Source organism: Macadamia integrifolia, chromosome 12, assembly GCF_013358625.1.
Source record: "Macadamia integrifolia cultivar HAES 741 chromosome 12, SCU_Mint_v3, whole genome shotgun sequence".
NCBI classification, from domain to species: domain Eukaryota; kingdom Viridiplantae; phylum Streptophyta; class Magnoliopsida; order Proteales; family Proteaceae; genus Macadamia; species Macadamia integrifolia.
In genome coordinates this window covers 19128891-19148198 of record NC_056568.1, presented here as the reverse complement: position 1 = coordinate 19148198, position 19308 = coordinate 19128891, and the positions used below count along the sequence as shown (strand labels likewise).

The 19308-nt window shown below is 40.1% G+C and overlaps 1 protein-coding gene across 1 annotated transcript in view; it reads right to left on the bottom strand.

Moving 5' to 3' along the window:
- Nucleotides 1-2518: 2518 nt before the first annotated feature.
- Nucleotides 2519-19308, bottom strand: part of LOC122094770 (valine--tRNA ligase, chloroplastic/mitochondrial 2) — a 163315-nt gene continuing 146525 nt past the window's right edge. The window contains exons 24-26 of the mRNA XM_042665373.1: nt 15562-15634; nt 15221-15387; nt 2519-3397 (exon numbers count right to left, since the gene is read on the bottom strand). Coding sequence (XP_042521307.1) covers nt 3269-3397; nt 15221-15387; nt 15562-15634 — 369 coding nt within the window. The 3' untranslated portion in view covers nt 2519-3268. The remainder of the gene's footprint in view (nt 3398-15220; nt 15388-15561; nt 15635-19308) is intronic.

Below are 19308 nucleotides of genomic sequence, written 5' to 3'. Positions count from 1 at the left end.
CCTGAGAGAGAGAGAGAGAGAGAGAGAGAGAGAGAGAGAGATCACTTCTCTTATATTGTAGGAATGGCCTCAATTATTGGAGAAGCTTGTTAGGTTTATGAGTGAAATTGGATTTCCCACTATTAAAGTGTCATCTCACTTTATTTATCCACATGTTAAGCGAGTGAAGTTTGGCGTAATTAGGAGGGCTTCTATCCTCTTTTCTCAAAGAGAATTTATAAAAAAATCCACATATAATTGTCTCATTATGATCATACCAATAAATAGATTGTATAGTCCATTATATACCGTTTCCCTTCACTTCTCCTATACGGTTACAACAACTACTATTATTACTATAGTTGTACACATATGCATAGTGAGTTGAGTGAAACAATGGCTTTTCTACTTAGCCCTTTTGAGCAGCGGTAGTACTGCATGAGCCTTGTTCAGTTGTGTTGGCTCGCTCTTCCCTCGTCAAGGAGTCCGGACTCGATTGCTATTCTATCTAAACAGGTTGGTAAGATGTTGGAAGCTTCTTCAGTGATACTCAGCTGTCTTGAGAATATGAAATAGGACGGTCCAAAATATTTTCAATGGAATTTCTTTTATACAGTCCAGTTTAGACGGTTGCAGGAGCTTTTGAGTCACATGGATAGATGATATGGCAATTCTAACTCTTGCATAGGAAGAAATAATTTAGATTAATCACCTGTCAAATCTCAAAGCCTAAGTTAATCAAATACCCATCCGTGTATTGATATGCATCATACGAATGATACTCCAACCAATACTATGCACTCTCTCATTGTCTAGAATATTCAAAGCTCTATTTTACCACGTGATAAACTCCAATTGGGCTGAAATTTGACAATTTGAATAGGGGACTTATGGGTTTACTTGTTCACAAAATTGGGACCCATCTAATATGCCACATGGCAGATTTTTAGGGTGGACCATATAGGAAGCCTTTAGCTCCCTCACCTCCCAACCCCAACCCCCAACCCCCAACCCCACCCCACCCCACCCCCCCCCCAAAAAAAAAAAAAAAAAAAAAATTTACAAACAGTATGCTTTCTCTATGTGGTCCAAGTATTAGAAAACCCAGCCTAGTCAGCAGGGCTTGATCAGGCCAGCCCAGTCTATGAAATCCATTCCAAAATGTTTATTTAGGCAAAATATCAATGCCTTGTTGTGTGGCTCATGCATCAATGTGAGGGCCAATGAGAGAATATGCAAGGGTATCAACATGAATGAAATTTATTTATTTCACAAGGGTGGGGCGATAAATTCGCGTGACCTTACATATGGGTGTAGGAGCCACACGACGAGGAAACTTTCTTTTTCCCATCAAAATTGGTTGACTAAATTATAAAATTATTCAAAGCCAGGCATTGATAGTGGTAGCCAACCTCGATTGGAATTGCTCAACCGTAGCCCTGCGCACGGCTGAAAATCAAATTCAAGTCTATGATCTAGGGGTTCATGTTTTAAATAGCTGATGAATGCATTGGATATGCATAATGAGGTGTGCAAAGAGGACAGGACTTAAGTGCTCAGTCCAAAACTGAGGTTGACGGGGATATGCCAATCCCAATTGTAGCCTAGCCCATCTGGTTCTTGACTCAGTTTGACCTAGGCCTGATATGAACATCTGAGGCCAAACTACATGGAACACAATTAAAGGGAAGCAAAACAAATTTACGGGCAATGTAATGCGCCCTTTTCATGTGACCATTGCATCAGAGCGAGGCCAACCACATGAGGTAGATATCTGTGTGCCTTGGCATAGAAGACACGACCAAGAACCGTCTTTTTTCCATATTTTACATGCAACAAATGTGTTTAAATTGGGTGAGCCGAGGCCCAAGGTGACTAATTCTGTTTGAGCTGAAACTTGACACAGGGCTGACCACCAAATTTTCAGCCCCAGACAAATTGCTCCGTAACAGACAAAGTCTGCAAACCAAAGAGCCCTTCTTGGTTGGGCCAACGAGAAAACCTGCAATAGTTCTCCAATGTATTTTTTCCAGATAAACATCGGCATTACCAAACTTTAATAGCATATCGTCATCATCTCACCATGACAACAGACATAACCTTATCTCAACTAAATGGGGTGAGACCGTTCAACTACATGGATCTGATAGAAACATACATAATAAGATACGAAAATGGAAGTAAGAAACAAAAAATACAAATGTCAGAGCCGCATCTTGGGAACATCCCAACTACCCAGGTCTTCGTCCTCCAAACAACTCTATCCGCAGTCATTATGTTCTAGGAATCATTGAAAAAGCAATGGATCCTCTATGGCTGCTGTAGAGGGCAGTGAGGTTCCCAGTTCTCGGATGGACCCCAGCCATGTTATATTACTGCCCTCTACAGCCACCGTAGAGGATCTGAGGCCATATTATATGGTGGCTATATGGTTTGCAAAGGGTCGTTAATTTTACGTGTGGCATATCCAAGTTATTCCCAAATTTTATTCAACTGTCAAAATAATGCCAGAATAAGTAGCATGTAGGGGGAAAACAAGTGGTTTCAATTGGAATGTATTAAACTAAATTCAAGCTTCACATATCACTCAATGTTTCTCAAACAACTTTTCCATATCATCATTTTATGATCCATTTTGACACAACATCCTTCGTTTTCCATACATTAACAAAATTGAAATGTACAAAGAATGGATGTTTCTAGTAATAATCCTTACCTCCCCCAAACCCCATCAAAAAAAAAAAAAAAAAAAAAAAAGAGTGAAGAGGGCCAAATTTACCTTGGATAAAAATCAGAACATCCTCAGCCGTAACAGTGCTTTCAACACAACCCGCTCCTAAGCCTTCTGTTGCTTAAGTGGTGACGATGGTCAATTACAATTACTGAAGCAGAAAATAAATTAAATTTCCAGAGATCTTTTTGAGCTTCCTTTAGTGCTTCAGTATGTTTACTGAATCACAGGGGTAGCTTGATTGTTTGATCAACAGACAGCTATAGCAACAGATGTCCTCAACAGGGCATGATTGAAGCTGTGAGTGCTGATACCATTCTATACAACATCCTATGATTCCGCAAAATCCAACTCCTTTGGCATGACCAACAACTCATTTGGTCATGAATCCCAGGTAAGGCAAGCTAGGGTCCGCATCCTATCATCCCATGGCATTAAAATTATGTTAAATCTAACGGATGCTGCTGAGCAGGCATGAGATAAACATCTATTGCATGGAAGGGATAGGGGACAGACACGGCTAACAAGGGAAAGTTAAATAGAGAACCAATGAAAAACTTATTCAGCAACCAAAACAGTAGATTCAAGGAAGGCTAGACGGTTCTTCGTGAGAGTTATCTTCTCCTCTGCTTCGGCTGCTTTCTCTCTAACCCCACGAACAACTTCCTCAGGAGCTTTCTCAACAAACTGCAAGTATAAATGGGAAGACTGTATCAGGCATGATACAATGAAGCATGCATTCCATAGTTGTCACAGAGTCTAGGTGACCCCAAGGCAATGGAAACAATCAATGCTTCGGTAGGGACATAAATTCCGACTGTATCACACAAAAAGGTGCATGTGGATGCAAAGAAGACTGCAAAATTTTTAAGAGTTCAGACAATATAAATATCCAATATGATGTAATGAGTTCAACATATATTCCTAACCATATTAGGTTTGATCATGTACAGTGAAGACTAGAAAGTCATTCATGTGGAGTCATTTGTGACAAGTCAAAGGCTCTAGGTAGACAGATTTGATTAACAAGGATATGTGTTCTACTACTAAGTACTGATTGGAAAAGTTGTGATTTAATAGAATAAATGCTGTAGCCAGCCCCAAATACTTTGTTTCAAAACGACGACACTGATGAGATCCAGTAGACCTCTAAATGGTGGGTAATAACTCCTTTGCATCTAAATTTCTGCATATGGAACAGAAAGCAGGTAAAGTCATACAGGTGCTGAGGAATCCCAAGCTAGGAAGCTCATGAATTGATTAATGGTCAAAGAAGCCAGGCAACTAGCCCAGGAGAAAAAGCAAAGGAAACCATGGCTGGATGCATAAGTGCATTGACAAACGACATTGACTCAGTAAAGAAAAAAAAGAAAAAAGGGAACCTTTCGTCATATAGGCAGATTGTACTAAGTTTCTAATTCTTCTATGCCTTATGTTCAAGACAAACAAAGAGAAGTAAGAAGAAAAGAGGAGAAAAAGGGGGCTACTGAACTGTTTGTGTGGGAGGCAGCCTGCAAAAGTGAATTGTGTTCTCTTGCAGGTTGTTCCTTTACAATATATATAAGTCCAAATAAGAGAGTTAGGGGACAGAATTACCCCTAACCAACTTAATATAATAAGTAAAGATAAAAATAAAACAGATAGGGAAGAATACTAAGGCCAATAGGTCAGTTCCCCTAGAGCTTTAACACTCCCCCTCAAGCTAGAGCATACAGATCACCAATGCTCAGCTCGGTACAACAATGACGAAACCTAGGAGCAAACAAGCAACCGCACAACTCAACCTTATCCCAACTAAATGGGGTCAGCTACGTGGATCTGGGTTGGAACAAAGGGAATGAAAAAGAAAGAAGAGTAGATAGAGGTGAAAACAGAGAGAGAAAGAAAGGAAAGGGAAGAAACAAAGCACTGCAACACCTCTGGACATCCCACTTATGAATGATCGACAACTTGGATCTTTGCCTTCCAAGCAGCTCTGTTAGATGCCATACTAGGGTTGTTCAAGACCTACCTTTTGCATGTCTCTCCTTACCAACTCATTAAGGATCATTTTCACCCTGCCCCGAGTCCTTTAGCTCCATCCATTTGGATTTGATCACTCTTCCGTACTGGAGCATCTAAAGGCCTCCTTTGGACATGTCCAAACCATCTTAATTGACATGCTCTGAGCTTATCCTAAATCAAGGCAACTCCCAAGTCAGATCTCACCCGGTCATTCCTCACTCTCTCAGAGTTTTGCTACATATCCACTCAACATCCTCATCTTTGCCACACCCAACTGATCTATATTACGCTTCTTGATTCCCCAACATTTTGTGCCATATATCATAGCCGGTCATACGACTGTCTTGTAGAACTTTCCTTTAAGCTTTAGAGGAATACGTCGATCACACCACTCCAGACGCACCTCTCCACTTCATCCATCCTACTTTAATTTTCTATGTGAAACATCATCGTCTATCTCTCCTTTCTTTATGGTGGAGGCGGTGGTTTAAAGTATCTCCAATATTGATACGATACCCTCTAATACGTATCTTAAATTTAGCCAATCGATACGATACATGTAATTTTTAAAATCCTCTCGTATCGATATATATCCTACAATACATACCAATATGCACTGATACACCATCGATACAATACGATACGCACTGATACGTACTGATACTCTATGAAAAATATAAAATCTAAGTGAAATGTACATTTCGGCATGTATCGGTATATATCGGTGAGTATCAGTATGTATTGACCGGTACATATCGATACGGTACGATACGTACCGATACAGTACCCTACATCATATAATGGCCAAGATGGGTCAATTTTCAAAAAACACGATTTTTTGAGGGGTTTTTGTTCTAAAGTTGCTGTCAATCATATTTCTCTCTAACTAAAGTGGAAATCAATGTTGGGAACAAGGATTTTAAATTAATGAGACAACTACAAATCTTGAATTCTTAGTGCGATACCCTCAATTTAGTGTTTATGCATAATACATGTTATCAATAGATTTTTTTAACAAATTTTTTATGCAAAAGTGTTTCCTATCCATTTATGTGCGTATCTTTAGTGTATCTCCAATACGATACAATACCCTCCGATACGTATCTTAATTTTGGCTAACCGATACAACGACCGATACCGATACTTTAATCCCCGTGGAGCCCATACATCTTATATAATAATGAGTTTTAGGGAAAGTATCAGTTGCTAAACGGTAAGTGGTTTAATGGTCTTTGTAAGTCTCTAGAACCTTCTCTCCATTAGACATAAGTCATTACCCTATTCAACATAGTATCAACGCCATAGGATCCAAAACAGGGCTCTCCCTCTTCTCCATATCTTTCTCTCTCTCCCAGTGCCTCCTTTTATCAGCGCCTTGCCTCCCTCCATCTCTCTTCATCTGCCTCTCTCGTGGTGGGAGCTTTTTAAACCACTAAGAGGGTTTTTAGCTTCCATCCATCCTTTCCTTGGGCTCTCAGACTCTCTTCTATAATGATCTGAGAGACCATACCCTTTTGCCATCGATTTTTCAAGGGTTTTCCCATGAAATCGTTATTTTTATTGCCAGGATGATTTTTCCCTGCTCGGTGCTCTGATTGTCTTGATGTTTGTTGCGATTGGTACTCCTTATGCTTGTAGTGATATGTACTAACCACTTTTCCGTTTGAGGTCTTTGTTCTATAACTATCCCCAAAATCTTACCCTTTGACTTCTAGGTTTTCTAGCATTTTTCTAGTTTTTTGGTGCTTTATCTCTGGCTAGTGTCTCTTCTATTCTCACAGCCCCCTTGAGTAGCAACTATATCTACTAGCTTGTCTGCTTCTACTGGCGGAGGCACCACGGCTCTTCCTACCTTTCCTCCTTGTTCTATTAAGCTTGATGGCACGAACTACCTTATGTGGTCAACTTTGGTCTACATCTCCATCAAATCCCGTGGCTATTACGGCTTACGGGTACCTCACTAGAACCTCAAAGCATCCGACCACCAGTCCTGAGATTGACAAGTGGGAGTGTGTCAACTCTCTAGTTATAGCCTTCCTTGTTAATTCCATGTTGCCACAACATTCACATGGCTATCTCCTCCTTGACTCTGCACCAAAGATTTGGATGTCTATCCAAGATATCTATTCCTAGGCAGAGAATGATGCTCAGGTTTTTGAGCTTCGCTAGAAGGTTCATGATTTGAGGCGGCTCACTCTGTTATAATACTACTATGAGTTGCGGAGATTGTGGACTAAGCTGGACTTTTATGAGTATACTCCTTCCACCCCTGTAGATTTCACCAGTTTTCATAAGCGAGAGGACAAGATCCTTTGGTCTATGACTTTCTGGAAGGTTTGAATGTGGAGTTTGATCAGCTGCGGTCCCAGGTTTTGAGTCGTGATCCCTTTCCTACCTTGGATCAAGCCTATGCTGTGATTCAACTTGAGGACAATTGACATACCATTATGCTTCCATAGTTTGTTGCCACTCCTATTGAGAGATTTGCACTTGTCTCTGATGCTCAGTTCCTTAGTGCAGCCCTACAGTCTGGTGGCTCCTTTACCAGGACTAGTAAAGTGCGATTACTGTGGGAAGGAGCGTCACACCAAGGAGCACTACTGGAAGCTTCATGGCTGTCCTACTAATAAATCTAGCAAAGGGTGAGGGAAGGGTCATGCTGGTAATCCTAGGCAGGCCAACCATACTAAGAGCCCTGACTCTGATGAGCTAGCTGCTCTCCAACACCTTTTGACACGTCTGGATTCTCTTGCACCAGACATTGCGAGCTCTGCTCATTCCACCCCTTTTGGGTCAGGTATTTCCTTCTGTGGCCATACTGTCCCTTTTACCCTTTGGACAATAGACTCTGGGGGCTTCTGATCATATGATAGGCCACTTGTCTCTTTTCTCACAGTGCACTACCTGCCTGGTAATGGTAAGGTCAAGTTGGCTAATATGACTTATTCTATTATTCTAGGAAAGGCTCTGTTAGCTATACCCCATCTTTATCCCTTTATACTGTATTGCATGTTCCTTCTTTTTCCACTAACCTTTTGTTCGTTAGTAGTCTTACTTCCAGTCTTAATTGCAAAGTCACCTTTTTTTTCTCATTGTGTTTTTCAGGATCTGGTGACAGGGGCAACGATTGGCCCTGGTAGGGTGCGTGGTGGTCTGCATTTGCTTGATGACTTGGCAATGGTCTGGTCAGGCTCTTTAGACATCTTCTACGTCACCTCCCATCTATGAGTTACTACAATAGCATCATCGGTTGGGACATCTCCCTTTGGGAACTTTAGCTACCGTTTTTCCTTCTTTTAAAAATGGTAATTCGAGTTATTTTTTTGTGAGGCATGTGTTTTGGCCAAACAAACTCAGATCACTTATTTTATTTCTGGAAATAAAAGTGCCAATCATATTCCTCATGTGAAGATCCTAAAAGACGTAATAAGTAGGGAAAAATGTCACAGAACAATTTAAAGATTTTGTAAGTTGACTAATAGACAAAAGACTTTACGAAAATTGAGGAACATGTAACAGAGGAAAGGCTAAGAGGTATGAGAAATTGTACTACAACCAGAAACTGGGGCTAAAGAACCATTAACAAGTATAACAAATGAGGAATGAGAGTTATTATTAAAGAATGTAAACAGGGAAGACTTCCCCGTCATATGGGCAGAGGCCCTGGAGTTAATGATCCAGGGAGGAGTAGTAGCAAAGAAAGCAGGTGTACCTACATAAGCTAAAGTAGCAGAGGAATGACTGGAAATATACCACTGAATTCCTTAAGACTTTGTAACCATCGTAATATCTGATTAATATCATCACGTGCAAGAGTAGTAGAGGAATTGCCACTCGGAAAGGGTCCTGGTGTAGAATCACACCAGTGGATATTGTATCACTGCCACCATTATACACTGTATGATTGGCCAATTGAGTTGCCCATACCGTATGGTTGGGTTTTCCATAATGAGTGTACTGTCGATTGGCACAGTCTCTAGTACCTCAATCACCACCACCACAACCTCCCCAAGTGCCATGGCCACAGCCACAACCACAACGACGACCACGACCACGACCACGACCACGACCACGACCATGACCAAATCACAGTTCATGGATCAACAAGTGTGGGTACACTCTCACCAGCAAGTATGTGACACTTACATTCCACAGATCACAGTTCAAACCACCAAGAGACCTGATACAAAGAATTCATTGCATTAAGCCTTGAGTTTTATTTAGAAAAGTGGTGTAAGGGGCTGAACCACATTCAATTCCTCAACCAAGCCTCTGAAAGCACTGGTAGTAGTCTTGAAGACACCCTTGGCAGAGATGTGGAACATAACATTGGCAGCTATATCAGGTTCCATGCTATTCCATAGCCATATCAGAGTAATGGCATTCTCTTTCATCCACTCATTGTAGCTACCATCAGTGGTAGAGGAAGAATCAGATGTAAGGCACTTAAGTTTATCTCGTGCCATGATATAAACTCTCAGAGCCTGAGCCCATGGTAAATAGTTGGAACTCCCCTTGAGCTTAAATAAGTGATAGTCACATTCACTGAATCCAAAGAATGTGTAGTGGTAGTAGTAAGCAGCAGGGTTGGTAGACCTGTTATCAGCCATAGCAACAAGTACTAAAGTAGCAAGCAGCAATAATCAGCAACAAAGGAAGTAAAACCAATTCCAAGAGTAAAATCATTTAGGGTTTCAGGGTTTTGAAACCACTCAAAATCGATAGATAATAGAATAGTAGAATAGTAGCACAGAGTCCAAATAATCAACTATAGATCATACCCGATTGATGGTAGAGTAGAGCTAGAAAAACAAACCAGTAGTAGATAACCTCCCAAGTAGTAGAGAAGACCATAAATCAATCCTATGGAGAAATCGATTTCTCAGGATTTTGATAGGGCATCAACCATGGGAGCACCAATCCTTGTACAGTTATTTACCAGCCGATTATAATGCAAGACCACCAGCAATCCCAGTAGAAGTACCAAACATATCCCACAAAGCAGCCACAGACATCAACCAAGTAGAAGCACCACAATCGATTTAGGGAAAAAAAATCCCTAAAAGTATTCAATTTTTCCTGTATGGGAGGAAAATCGATATAAGGGTAAGATGATCTCCCGCCTAGCAGTAGTAGATCATCAAGTAAGTAATGTAGAAGCACTCCATCAATGGAAAGAGAGGCTTAATGCATAGTAGAAGCAACAATAGGTGGCTGCATACCACAAGACTCTAGAACCGAGATCAGCAGAGTAGAAGGAAAAAACCTTGATCAGATTACTGAGGCTCTAATACCATGTTGCAAACCAGATCTAAGTAATCAAACCAAGAGAAACAAACAGAAAGAGAGAGAAGAAGAAGAAAAGAAGAGAAAGAGAGGCTACCGAACTGTTTGTGTGGGAGGCAGCCTGCAATAGTGAATTGTGTTCTCTCGCAGGCTGCACCTTGCCTATATATATATAATTCCAATTAAGGGAGTTAAGTTAGGGGACAGAAATACCCCTACCCAACTTATTACAATAAGTAAAGACAAAAATAAAACAAATAGGGAAGCATACTATGTCTAACAGGACAGAATGAGCTTTAACGCCTTACATAAGGAGGGGGATGTTGACAAGTCTGATTGAAAAATCTCTCCTCAAATCAGCCTTGTCCCAGCTAAATGGGCTAGCTACATGGAACCTTCTTCTCCTATCAGCTTTATTCAATGCCATACTTGTTACTAGTCCTAAACTGTGCATGTCTTTCCTCACCACTTCTCCTAGAGTCATTTTAGGCCTAACCCTAGCTGTTTTAGCTCCTTCGATCTGACTCAAATCACCGCTCCATACTGGAACACTCAAAAGCTTTTGTTGCATGCCTATGCCACCTCAAATGAATTTTTTGCAACTTATCATGTACCGGAGCTACTCCTGAATTAGCTACTATTTGTTCATTCCTTTTATCTTTTCTAGTTTTACCACTCATGCATCTCAAAATTTTCATTTTAACTACACTAAGTTTGTTAATGTGTTGTTTCTTCACCGTCGACATGCAACTTTATACATCAATCCTGGTCTCATAAGTCATAACTGTCCTAAAAACAATTTCCTTCGAGTATCAAACAAATATGTCGATCACACAACACTTCAGACACTCCCCTCCACTTCATCCACTATATTCTAATTCTTTGTGCAGCATCATTCTCTATTTCTCCTTCTTTATCTATAATTGAACCCAATTACCTAAATTTTCACTTTGAGATATCTTCCTATCATCAATTTTCACCACCCAACTTTCTATCCTTTCTTACTAAAGTTACCCACCATATAATCTGTCTTTATTCTACTCATCTTAAAATCTTTTGATTCCACCATATTTCTTACTTAAAACAATATCATAGCAAAAAACATACACCAAGGGATTTGATCTTGAATGTATCTAGTCAGCTCATCCATGTTTATCTCAAATTTATACAGGATTTAAAGATGCTCCTTGATGTAATCCAATTGTAATACTTCCATTATAGTCTCCTAAGAAAATAGAATAGCTTCTATGGTTGTTGATTTTCCTAGCATAAAACCATATTCGTTGCCTGAAATATTAGTTTCTTTTTGTTACAAAACCAAGATCTGTAACCAGTAACTTGAGAGAGTAAGAGAAGAGAGAAAGATAATAAGAGAGAAGAAGAGAAGAGAGACTGCAAGAGGGGAGAGGCCGATCGTTCTCCAGTCCCCCCTACCATCAATATTTATTAACACCCAAAGTAGTACAATCAAACTAGGAAACTAAGTCTTTGTGCCACAAGCAAGACAGAATAGGAAGTTTATCCTAATTAGTAAGTAGAGATCTATCCCAACTAGGGAAAGAAATAAACTAAAGCAAAGAAGTAAAACTCATCCACGATAGGGACTCCTCATATCATGGTACATATCTTAACATTCCACCTCAAGCCAGAGTATGCATCTATCAAAAGAAAACTTCCATCTTGGACCAACAAGAATAGAAAATTAAACATAACACCGGTCTTGAGTAGTAGTTGTAGACGCTAGAGAGCACAGAAAGAACTCCAATCATCCATATCATAAAGTCAGTAGCATCAAGGTGCTTCCCAAGGAAGGCAGATAGTAGGTAGGAAGTAACAACAGCAGGTTGCGGTGGTAAGCACATATTGACATCAGGTTGTCAGGGACCAAGAAGCAACATCAGGGTGCCGGGGTAAGCGAGTAGCAGCATCGGGTGCCAAGGTAAGCGAGTAGCAGCATCAGGGTGCCAAGGTAACAAGTACCAGAATAAAGCAGATAATATAAGAACTGCAATTGAGTAGATAATAACTCCAATCTCCCCCTCATGTGCCTAGTTATTAAATTCTCCAAATTATTCTCGAATAATCTGGCCGAACAGAATTTTACTAAATTTAACGAATAATTCTGTCCGAATCCAAATCAAATAAAAAATTCTCGAATTTTATAGAATTTTTTAAAATTCACGAATAATTCGGCCGAACCGAATTTTATCCGAATTATAAACGAATTTTATCCCATGTAAAAAAAAAAAAAAAAAAAACTTTACCTTTAATAAGTCAATAAGCCTTTAGAAAATAGTGTGATTATAATGCATTTATTATCCTAATGTTATTTTTCTTCTTTTTTTAACAAAAACCAACAAAGCTCATCTTTCTTGAGGTAATCTCTCACACTTCTACAAAAATAAAAAAAATAAAAAAAATCTCACCCCATTTTGGTTTGACTAAGTCTTGCAGTCGTTATTCTCTTTCCAGTTTTTAAGGTCAGCATGCATGGTGGGTGACGTGGGTTTAGCTGAATTTGTGCTCAGTCCCACTTCTCAGTCTCTCTTTCTCTAATTCAATTATTTGAGTAATAGAAAATGAGTTTAGAAAAATAAAAAGAGCTAAATATAATATTTTTATCTTTAAAATTTAAAATTTTAATTATTATATCATTTGTATGTTATGTATGTATGATAATTGATAGATAATATGAAACAAGTACTGCAAATATTAAAAATAACATCTGAATTTTTTGTTTGCATTTTATTTTTGTAAATGAATAATTCTTGAATCTGAATCTGAACTCGAATTTTATTATCTCCACTTTTTTGACCGATATTTTGACCGAATCGTTGAATTAATGAAACGAATTAATCCGAATAATTCCCGAAGCCGAATTTAATAACTATGCTCACGTGTAGCATAACACGTGGACATACAATGTCCAATAATTAGCATCTCAAAGATGAGCAGTACATATAATCCTGTAGTCAAGAGCAAAAAATAATTTCCAATCTCCTTCACACTGTAGCAAATTATCTTCATGCAAGTACCAATTTTACAAAAAATTGTAACCCCAACTGATGCAATCTAGGGGTCTAAGACCCTAAATTGGGTGCTATGTGCTCAAAAATGGAAAATCTGTAATTAATCCATGCAATCTCAGTTTTGATCTCAATTATGGGCCTAGTCAAAAGTAAGGGGTGAATGTCAATCTGGTAATTAAAGAATGTCACTTTAACAAAGAAACAACTCCCAAGTAGGATGTCACGTTGAAGAAGAAAGGGTATTCTTGGAATGAAGATAAAAATAAGGAATAGTGGAGAATAAAAGCAAAAGACAAGGGTACTTTAGGAAACTAGGGAGAGGGGCTTAAGACAACCCACTTTATGAGGTTGTCTTCAACCTCACGACACAAAAAGGAGTCCAGCGGCAAGGATTGACCACGATTTGGGTTGCGACTTCAACCTTGCAACTAGAGAAATCAGGGAAACGTGGAAACCATACAGCCATGCCTGACTAAGGTAATAGTACCTTGTTCCACACGATCGCATACAAAGAACCAACAGTGGGGAGAAGACTTACGTATATGAATCGCAACCCAAAGAACCAATGGTAGCTTCCAAGATCAATTCGATAACCAATAAAGAACACATAGCAGCAATCAAAGCACTTCAACCAAAGGAATAACAACAATCAAATCTAATAGCAACCCAAGATGGAGAAGCCCTTAGATTCAGATTCAACGTCAGTTCATTTATCAGCAAGCATGCCCAGCACAATGCGTTTTTCTCATCACGTCCTTGGTTTGAACCTTAGTTCGATGGAGTGAACCAAGCACCAGCAGAATCGCAAAGATCTTCGACCCAGACAGTAGCAATAGCAGTATATGAAAGCAACAAGAAGTCGCTAGTAGCAGCGACAACCTTCGATTCAAAGGCAGCAACCAGCAATTGATTTCAACAATAGCAGAATTCTGACGATAGCAGGAAATTGAAGACCAGAAAAGGAAGGCAGTAGCAGCAACAGCAGGGGGAACTCTTCAACGAGAACAGCAGTAGAAGTAATAGCAGGTATGATCTACAACAAAAATTCATCGAACCCTAGTTCTTCTTCTTATAAGAACTAGGGTTTCACCAGTAGCAAGAGACCTTGGAACGACTCTCAAAAAGCTACTGGTTACAGCTCTGATACCATGTTACAAAACCAAGATCTGTAACCAGTAACTTGAGAGAGTAAGAGAAGAGAGAAAGAGATTAAGAGAGAAGAAGAGAAGAGAGATTGCAAGAGCGGAGAGGCCGATCGTTCTCTAGTCCCCCCCTACCATCAATATTTTTTAACACCCAAAGTAGTACAATCAAACTAGGAAACTAAGTCCTTGTGCCACAAGCAAGACAAAATTGAAAGTCTATCCTAATTAGTAAGTAGAGATCTATCCAAACTAGGGAAAGAAATAAACTAAAGCAAGGAAGTAAAACTCATCCACGATAGGGACACTCCCCATATCGTGGTACATATCTTAACACTTTTATTAAGCAGGTTTCAATTACTCTCTACTATAATTTAAAAGTATGGCACATAAGTTTTATTCCTCTATAGTTATTACAAGTTTGAATATCACCTTCATTTATCAAGGGAATATTCTATCTTTTCTTTTCTAATTCAACCCAAGTTAATTCTTTTTCCCCATGTCCTATTAATACTTTCAACTTGCAACATATGTGGACTTAAGCAAAGGAAAACATTTGAAAGACACAAAGCCACTTGAAATTCAACAATCTATAATGAGGATAAAGTCCTTGGCAGCACTCCACCGAATCCATGATTCCAACATCTCCACATGATCTACTTTTCTGCTTCTTCCTCTCCACTTCCACTCCCTCTTACTTTGAGTTCTTTGCCTCTTTACCCAAGCTTAATTTTAAAAATTCTAAAGTCAGTTAAATAAAAGAATAATTACCCCTTCCTCTCCCTAACACACAGCTCTGCACGTGACACCATCACGTGGTGGCACCATCATGTGGCAGTGAGGGGTTACAAGGTGTAGGGGCATAAAAACACACAACTCAAAGCCCTTCACACTTACCAGGGATTGAACAGCCGACCTCCTAGCTCTGATATCATATTATAACTGCTTACCCCCAAAGCTCGAGCTATTAATTAAGGGCAACAACAATATATATCGACATTATATATTTCAAAGCATAAATATTTCCATCCAAGTTGAGATGTTTATACCTTGGGAGAACTAAGGCGAGAAACAAGTGCATCATATTCTGATTGCATTTTAGAGAGGCGCTTGGAGAGTCGGTGGACTTCAGCAGAGGTGTCTATCATACCAGAAAGTGGAAGATAAGCTTCAAGACCTTCATCAGCAACAAGGTGAACTGATTGCTTTGCATCGCCTGAAATATGGCCAGTGGTAGTCACACCCAGCAGAGTAAAAATTTCAGCATCTTATACTAGGTCGTATGGCAAATAGGTTATGATAATAAGCACAGCTGGAGAACATTGTAACACGGGATGATAAAATGTCAAATTTCTGGCCAAAGGGATATGTAGTTTATAAGGACACATGCCTGGAGGAGAATCAGTGAAATGGACATTTTGTAAATCTAGCTTGGAGAGTAATGCCATTACTTCCTTCTCCATCTGCATGATAAAATAATATGAATTATGTTGTAAGCAAAGGCATTCATATTACAAATGAAATAGCTGCATAGACACATACAAGAGTTCATTTCAGCCATGGAAACATCTTTGTGGCACTGCCTAGGACTTACCTGCGATTTGACAACATCCTATAATAGTCTGATCTCCTCTTTGAGGGATGCAGACTTGTAGATGGGATACAGAGCACTTAAATGCACCACCCGACTACCTTATCTCTTTTTTAAAACAGCAACTGAAAAAATCCATGTACAAATTTAAGAACAAATAGAGTAGCCCTACCTTCTTCACTTATACCTCCAACCTGATTTTGAACCCCTTCCCCACCATACAGTGACATGACGAATTTTGTTAAAAACCCCCCAAGACTCCTCTCCTATGAGTGTGTGTGTGTGTGAGAGAGAGAGAGAGAGGGGGGGGGGAAATAAAGTGAAAGTTGCCAAAAGCAGGCTGATCTATTAATGGGAGGCTATTTAATTCATCATTAGAGGGTGGACCATGGTGCAACGGTAAGGTTGCTTCATTGCGACCTAGTGTTGCGGGTTTGAGTCGGGAAACAATGATGGGGACACCAAGACAAACAGCCGAAGGAAGAAGAAGACCCAACCTTCTTTGTGGTTGGAGGATTAGAAGAAGGAAGAAGAAGAAAGAAGAAGAAGAAGAAGAAAGAAGAAGAAGAAGAAAGGAAGGCTCGATCCAGCCTTTCCAGCGCTGGATTGAGTCCTCTCCTTCCAAATTTTTCCAAGATTGGGTGCCCCCACCAAATCTGATAGTTTAGTAGTTTTATTTTCTAGGATTTTGTTTGTTTGAGTCTTTAAGTCAATTAGGAAACTAAGTAATTATCCTATTGTTTTCTTTTCAGAAAGTTTCTTTGTTTATGAAATAACATTCCTAGAATAATCTTTTCTTTTTAGTGATTAGTCTCGTATTTATGTAAGGCCATTGGTCACGGTTGAAGGAATGAATTAGAAATGAAAAAAAAAGAAAAAAAGCCAATGAGCAATCCCCCACCCCTCTAGCGATTCTCTCTCTCTCTCAATCTCGTCCTCCCCTCATTCTCTTTCTCGCCTCTCTCTTTTTTTTTTCTCTCGATTCTCTCTTCTCTCACCTCCCTCTCTCACTTCCAATTCCCTTTTACTGCTACTGTCTACTGTTGCTGCTGCTGTTTACTGTCTACTGTTGTTGGGTGTTCTCTGCTGCTGCTGTTTTCTCTTGGCTGCTGCTGTTAATCTCTGTTGATGCTGCTGTTATTCTGTTACTACTGCTGCACTATTGCAGCCTCTGTTTGCAACAACTAAAGGCCATACTACGTGGATAGATCATCACCTGGGCTGCTGCTGATCTCCTTTCAATGAACAGATTACTGCTGGGCACCATCTTCAAATTTGGGTTGTCTTCTTTATTCTCAAACCTGGGCAGCAGATAAGCATAGAATAAACCCTCCCATTCCCTCCATTATCCCCTCATTATTTACTCTGTTATTTCCATTAAAACCCACCCCCCTTTTAGCCATTGTTTAACCTTTTATTTACCTCACTATTTGCCTTAAGTATTGCTCGTCTTCTTATTACTAGTATAACTGATTTTAGAGCATATAGCATGGGGTTTCTATTTACTTTTGATGCTTAATAAACTAGTGCTGTAACCTAATTTTGATTGCTGCCATGTTCCCTAACCCATGTTTCCCCTTGAAGCTTGAGTGAGTTTGTGTTTTTTCTTCCTAGATTATTATTGCTCTTTGCAACTTTTTTCATTAGTCTCATTCTATTTTGCATGTTAAATCTTGTTTGCTGAGTTTCTTTTGTCATGTCTATCCAAGTCCCTTCTGTTAACCCTACGTAGTTAGTTAATCTTGTAGGAAACTTAGTCACCTAGGAACCCCTTACATCATCTTGGTATCAGAGGATGGTTTTGTCTAGGTTTAGAGTAATTAGGTATTGCTGCCCCTTACCTACATGTCTTACCTTTTGAGGTCTAGTCTCGGTCGCAATCTGTCCGTAGTCAAGTCTGAGCTAAGAGAGTGTTACCATAGATTAGAGGACACCCTTTTCTTCCTTAAGTTGGCGGGACCAAATAGCATTGGACACTATTCCCTCCAAAAGCACATACTTGAAGGGGAGATTTCTGACCTCAAGATTGAAAGAGCTAACTACTTGTCTCAATTGGAGATTCTGAGTAGACCTTGAGTTTTTGGTGGCAACCGTACCCTGGCTGCCCATCTCCTTATGTCCACTCGTAGTGGTAGAGCATACCAGGACATGTATGACTCTCCTAGCACTTCCACCCAATCTGAGCAATTGGCTGAATTCATGAAAGCCGTCCAAGCCATACAGGAAACGCAAGCTACCCATCTCTAAGCCCTTACCGATAAGTTGGCTGCCCTCGAGACAAGTGCCCAAAACCCTGATGGACGGCAAGGCCGTAACATAACTGGCATTGAACCTAGGGGCAGAGGCCCTAACCCTAAGGAAGTAAACGAGAATAACTAGACTGATGGTTATGACCAGATAGGGGATAACTTCCAAGGCCTAGGGCGTGGTAGGAATCGAGGTAGGGGTCAAGGTGGTAGGGATCGAGGTAGGGGTCAAGGCCCACCGCCAAGACGCGAAGCCCAATATGGAGATGAGGGTTATGAACATCCTGATAGGGGCTTTGAAGTCAGATTGATGATTAAGGTAGATGCCCCTACCTATGATGGTCAGATTGATGCTAGGATCCTTTTGGATTGGATCAAACAGATGGATAGGTACTTCGATTACTATGATATGCCAGAGGAAGTCCATAACCGATATGCTAAGTTCAAGCTTATTGGAGCTGCCCAAGACTTTTGGAAAGACCTAGAGTACCAGGAGGACCACCTAGGACTTGAGCCAATCACTACCTGGGTAGAAATACAAGAGTGGCTCAAGAGGGAATTTTTGCCTAACACTTATAGGCTCCAGTTGTTGAATGAAATGAATACCCTGAAGTAAGGAAAGTTGACTGTAACAGAATACATGAGCAAGTTTAATGAATTGAAAATTAAAATCCGTATTCGGGAGGATGTTGAGCAGACACTATCCAGATTTCTTACTAGACTCAACTCCGAAATTCAATCTCGTATGGCACCCCACCTGGTGCGAGACGTTCCACAGGCCTTCAGGATAGCCCTTGAGGTGGAATCCTCCATGAGAACTTATTCTCAGAGGAAGAGCTTCTAACCTAGGGAGTCCCAATTTAGAAAACCACCCGAAGGCTCAACTGGATTCTCAAAACCCACTGTTGCACCACAACATTAATTTGACAACAAGGGTAAAGGAATTTTGGGAGAAGCACCCAAGAGTAGTGGGCAACAATAGTGCTTCAAGTGTCGCGGGTTTGGTCACTTCTCCAGAGAGTGTCCCAATAGGAATCTTTATGTGGGAGAGCAGACCCTTGAAGAAGGTGACCAAGAGGGTTTTCAGGACCATGAGTATGAGGACCATAGACCAGATGTGACCATATTTGATGAGGACACTGAGGAGGCCGGTGACCTCAAGCTCGGTATTGTGCATTGCATGGTCTCACAACCTAGGAGTAGCGATGATTGACGACGAACTAATATTTTCATCACTTACACATGTCATCAGGGCAAGAATTGCCGCGTCGCCATATACAATGGGAGTTGCATGAATGTG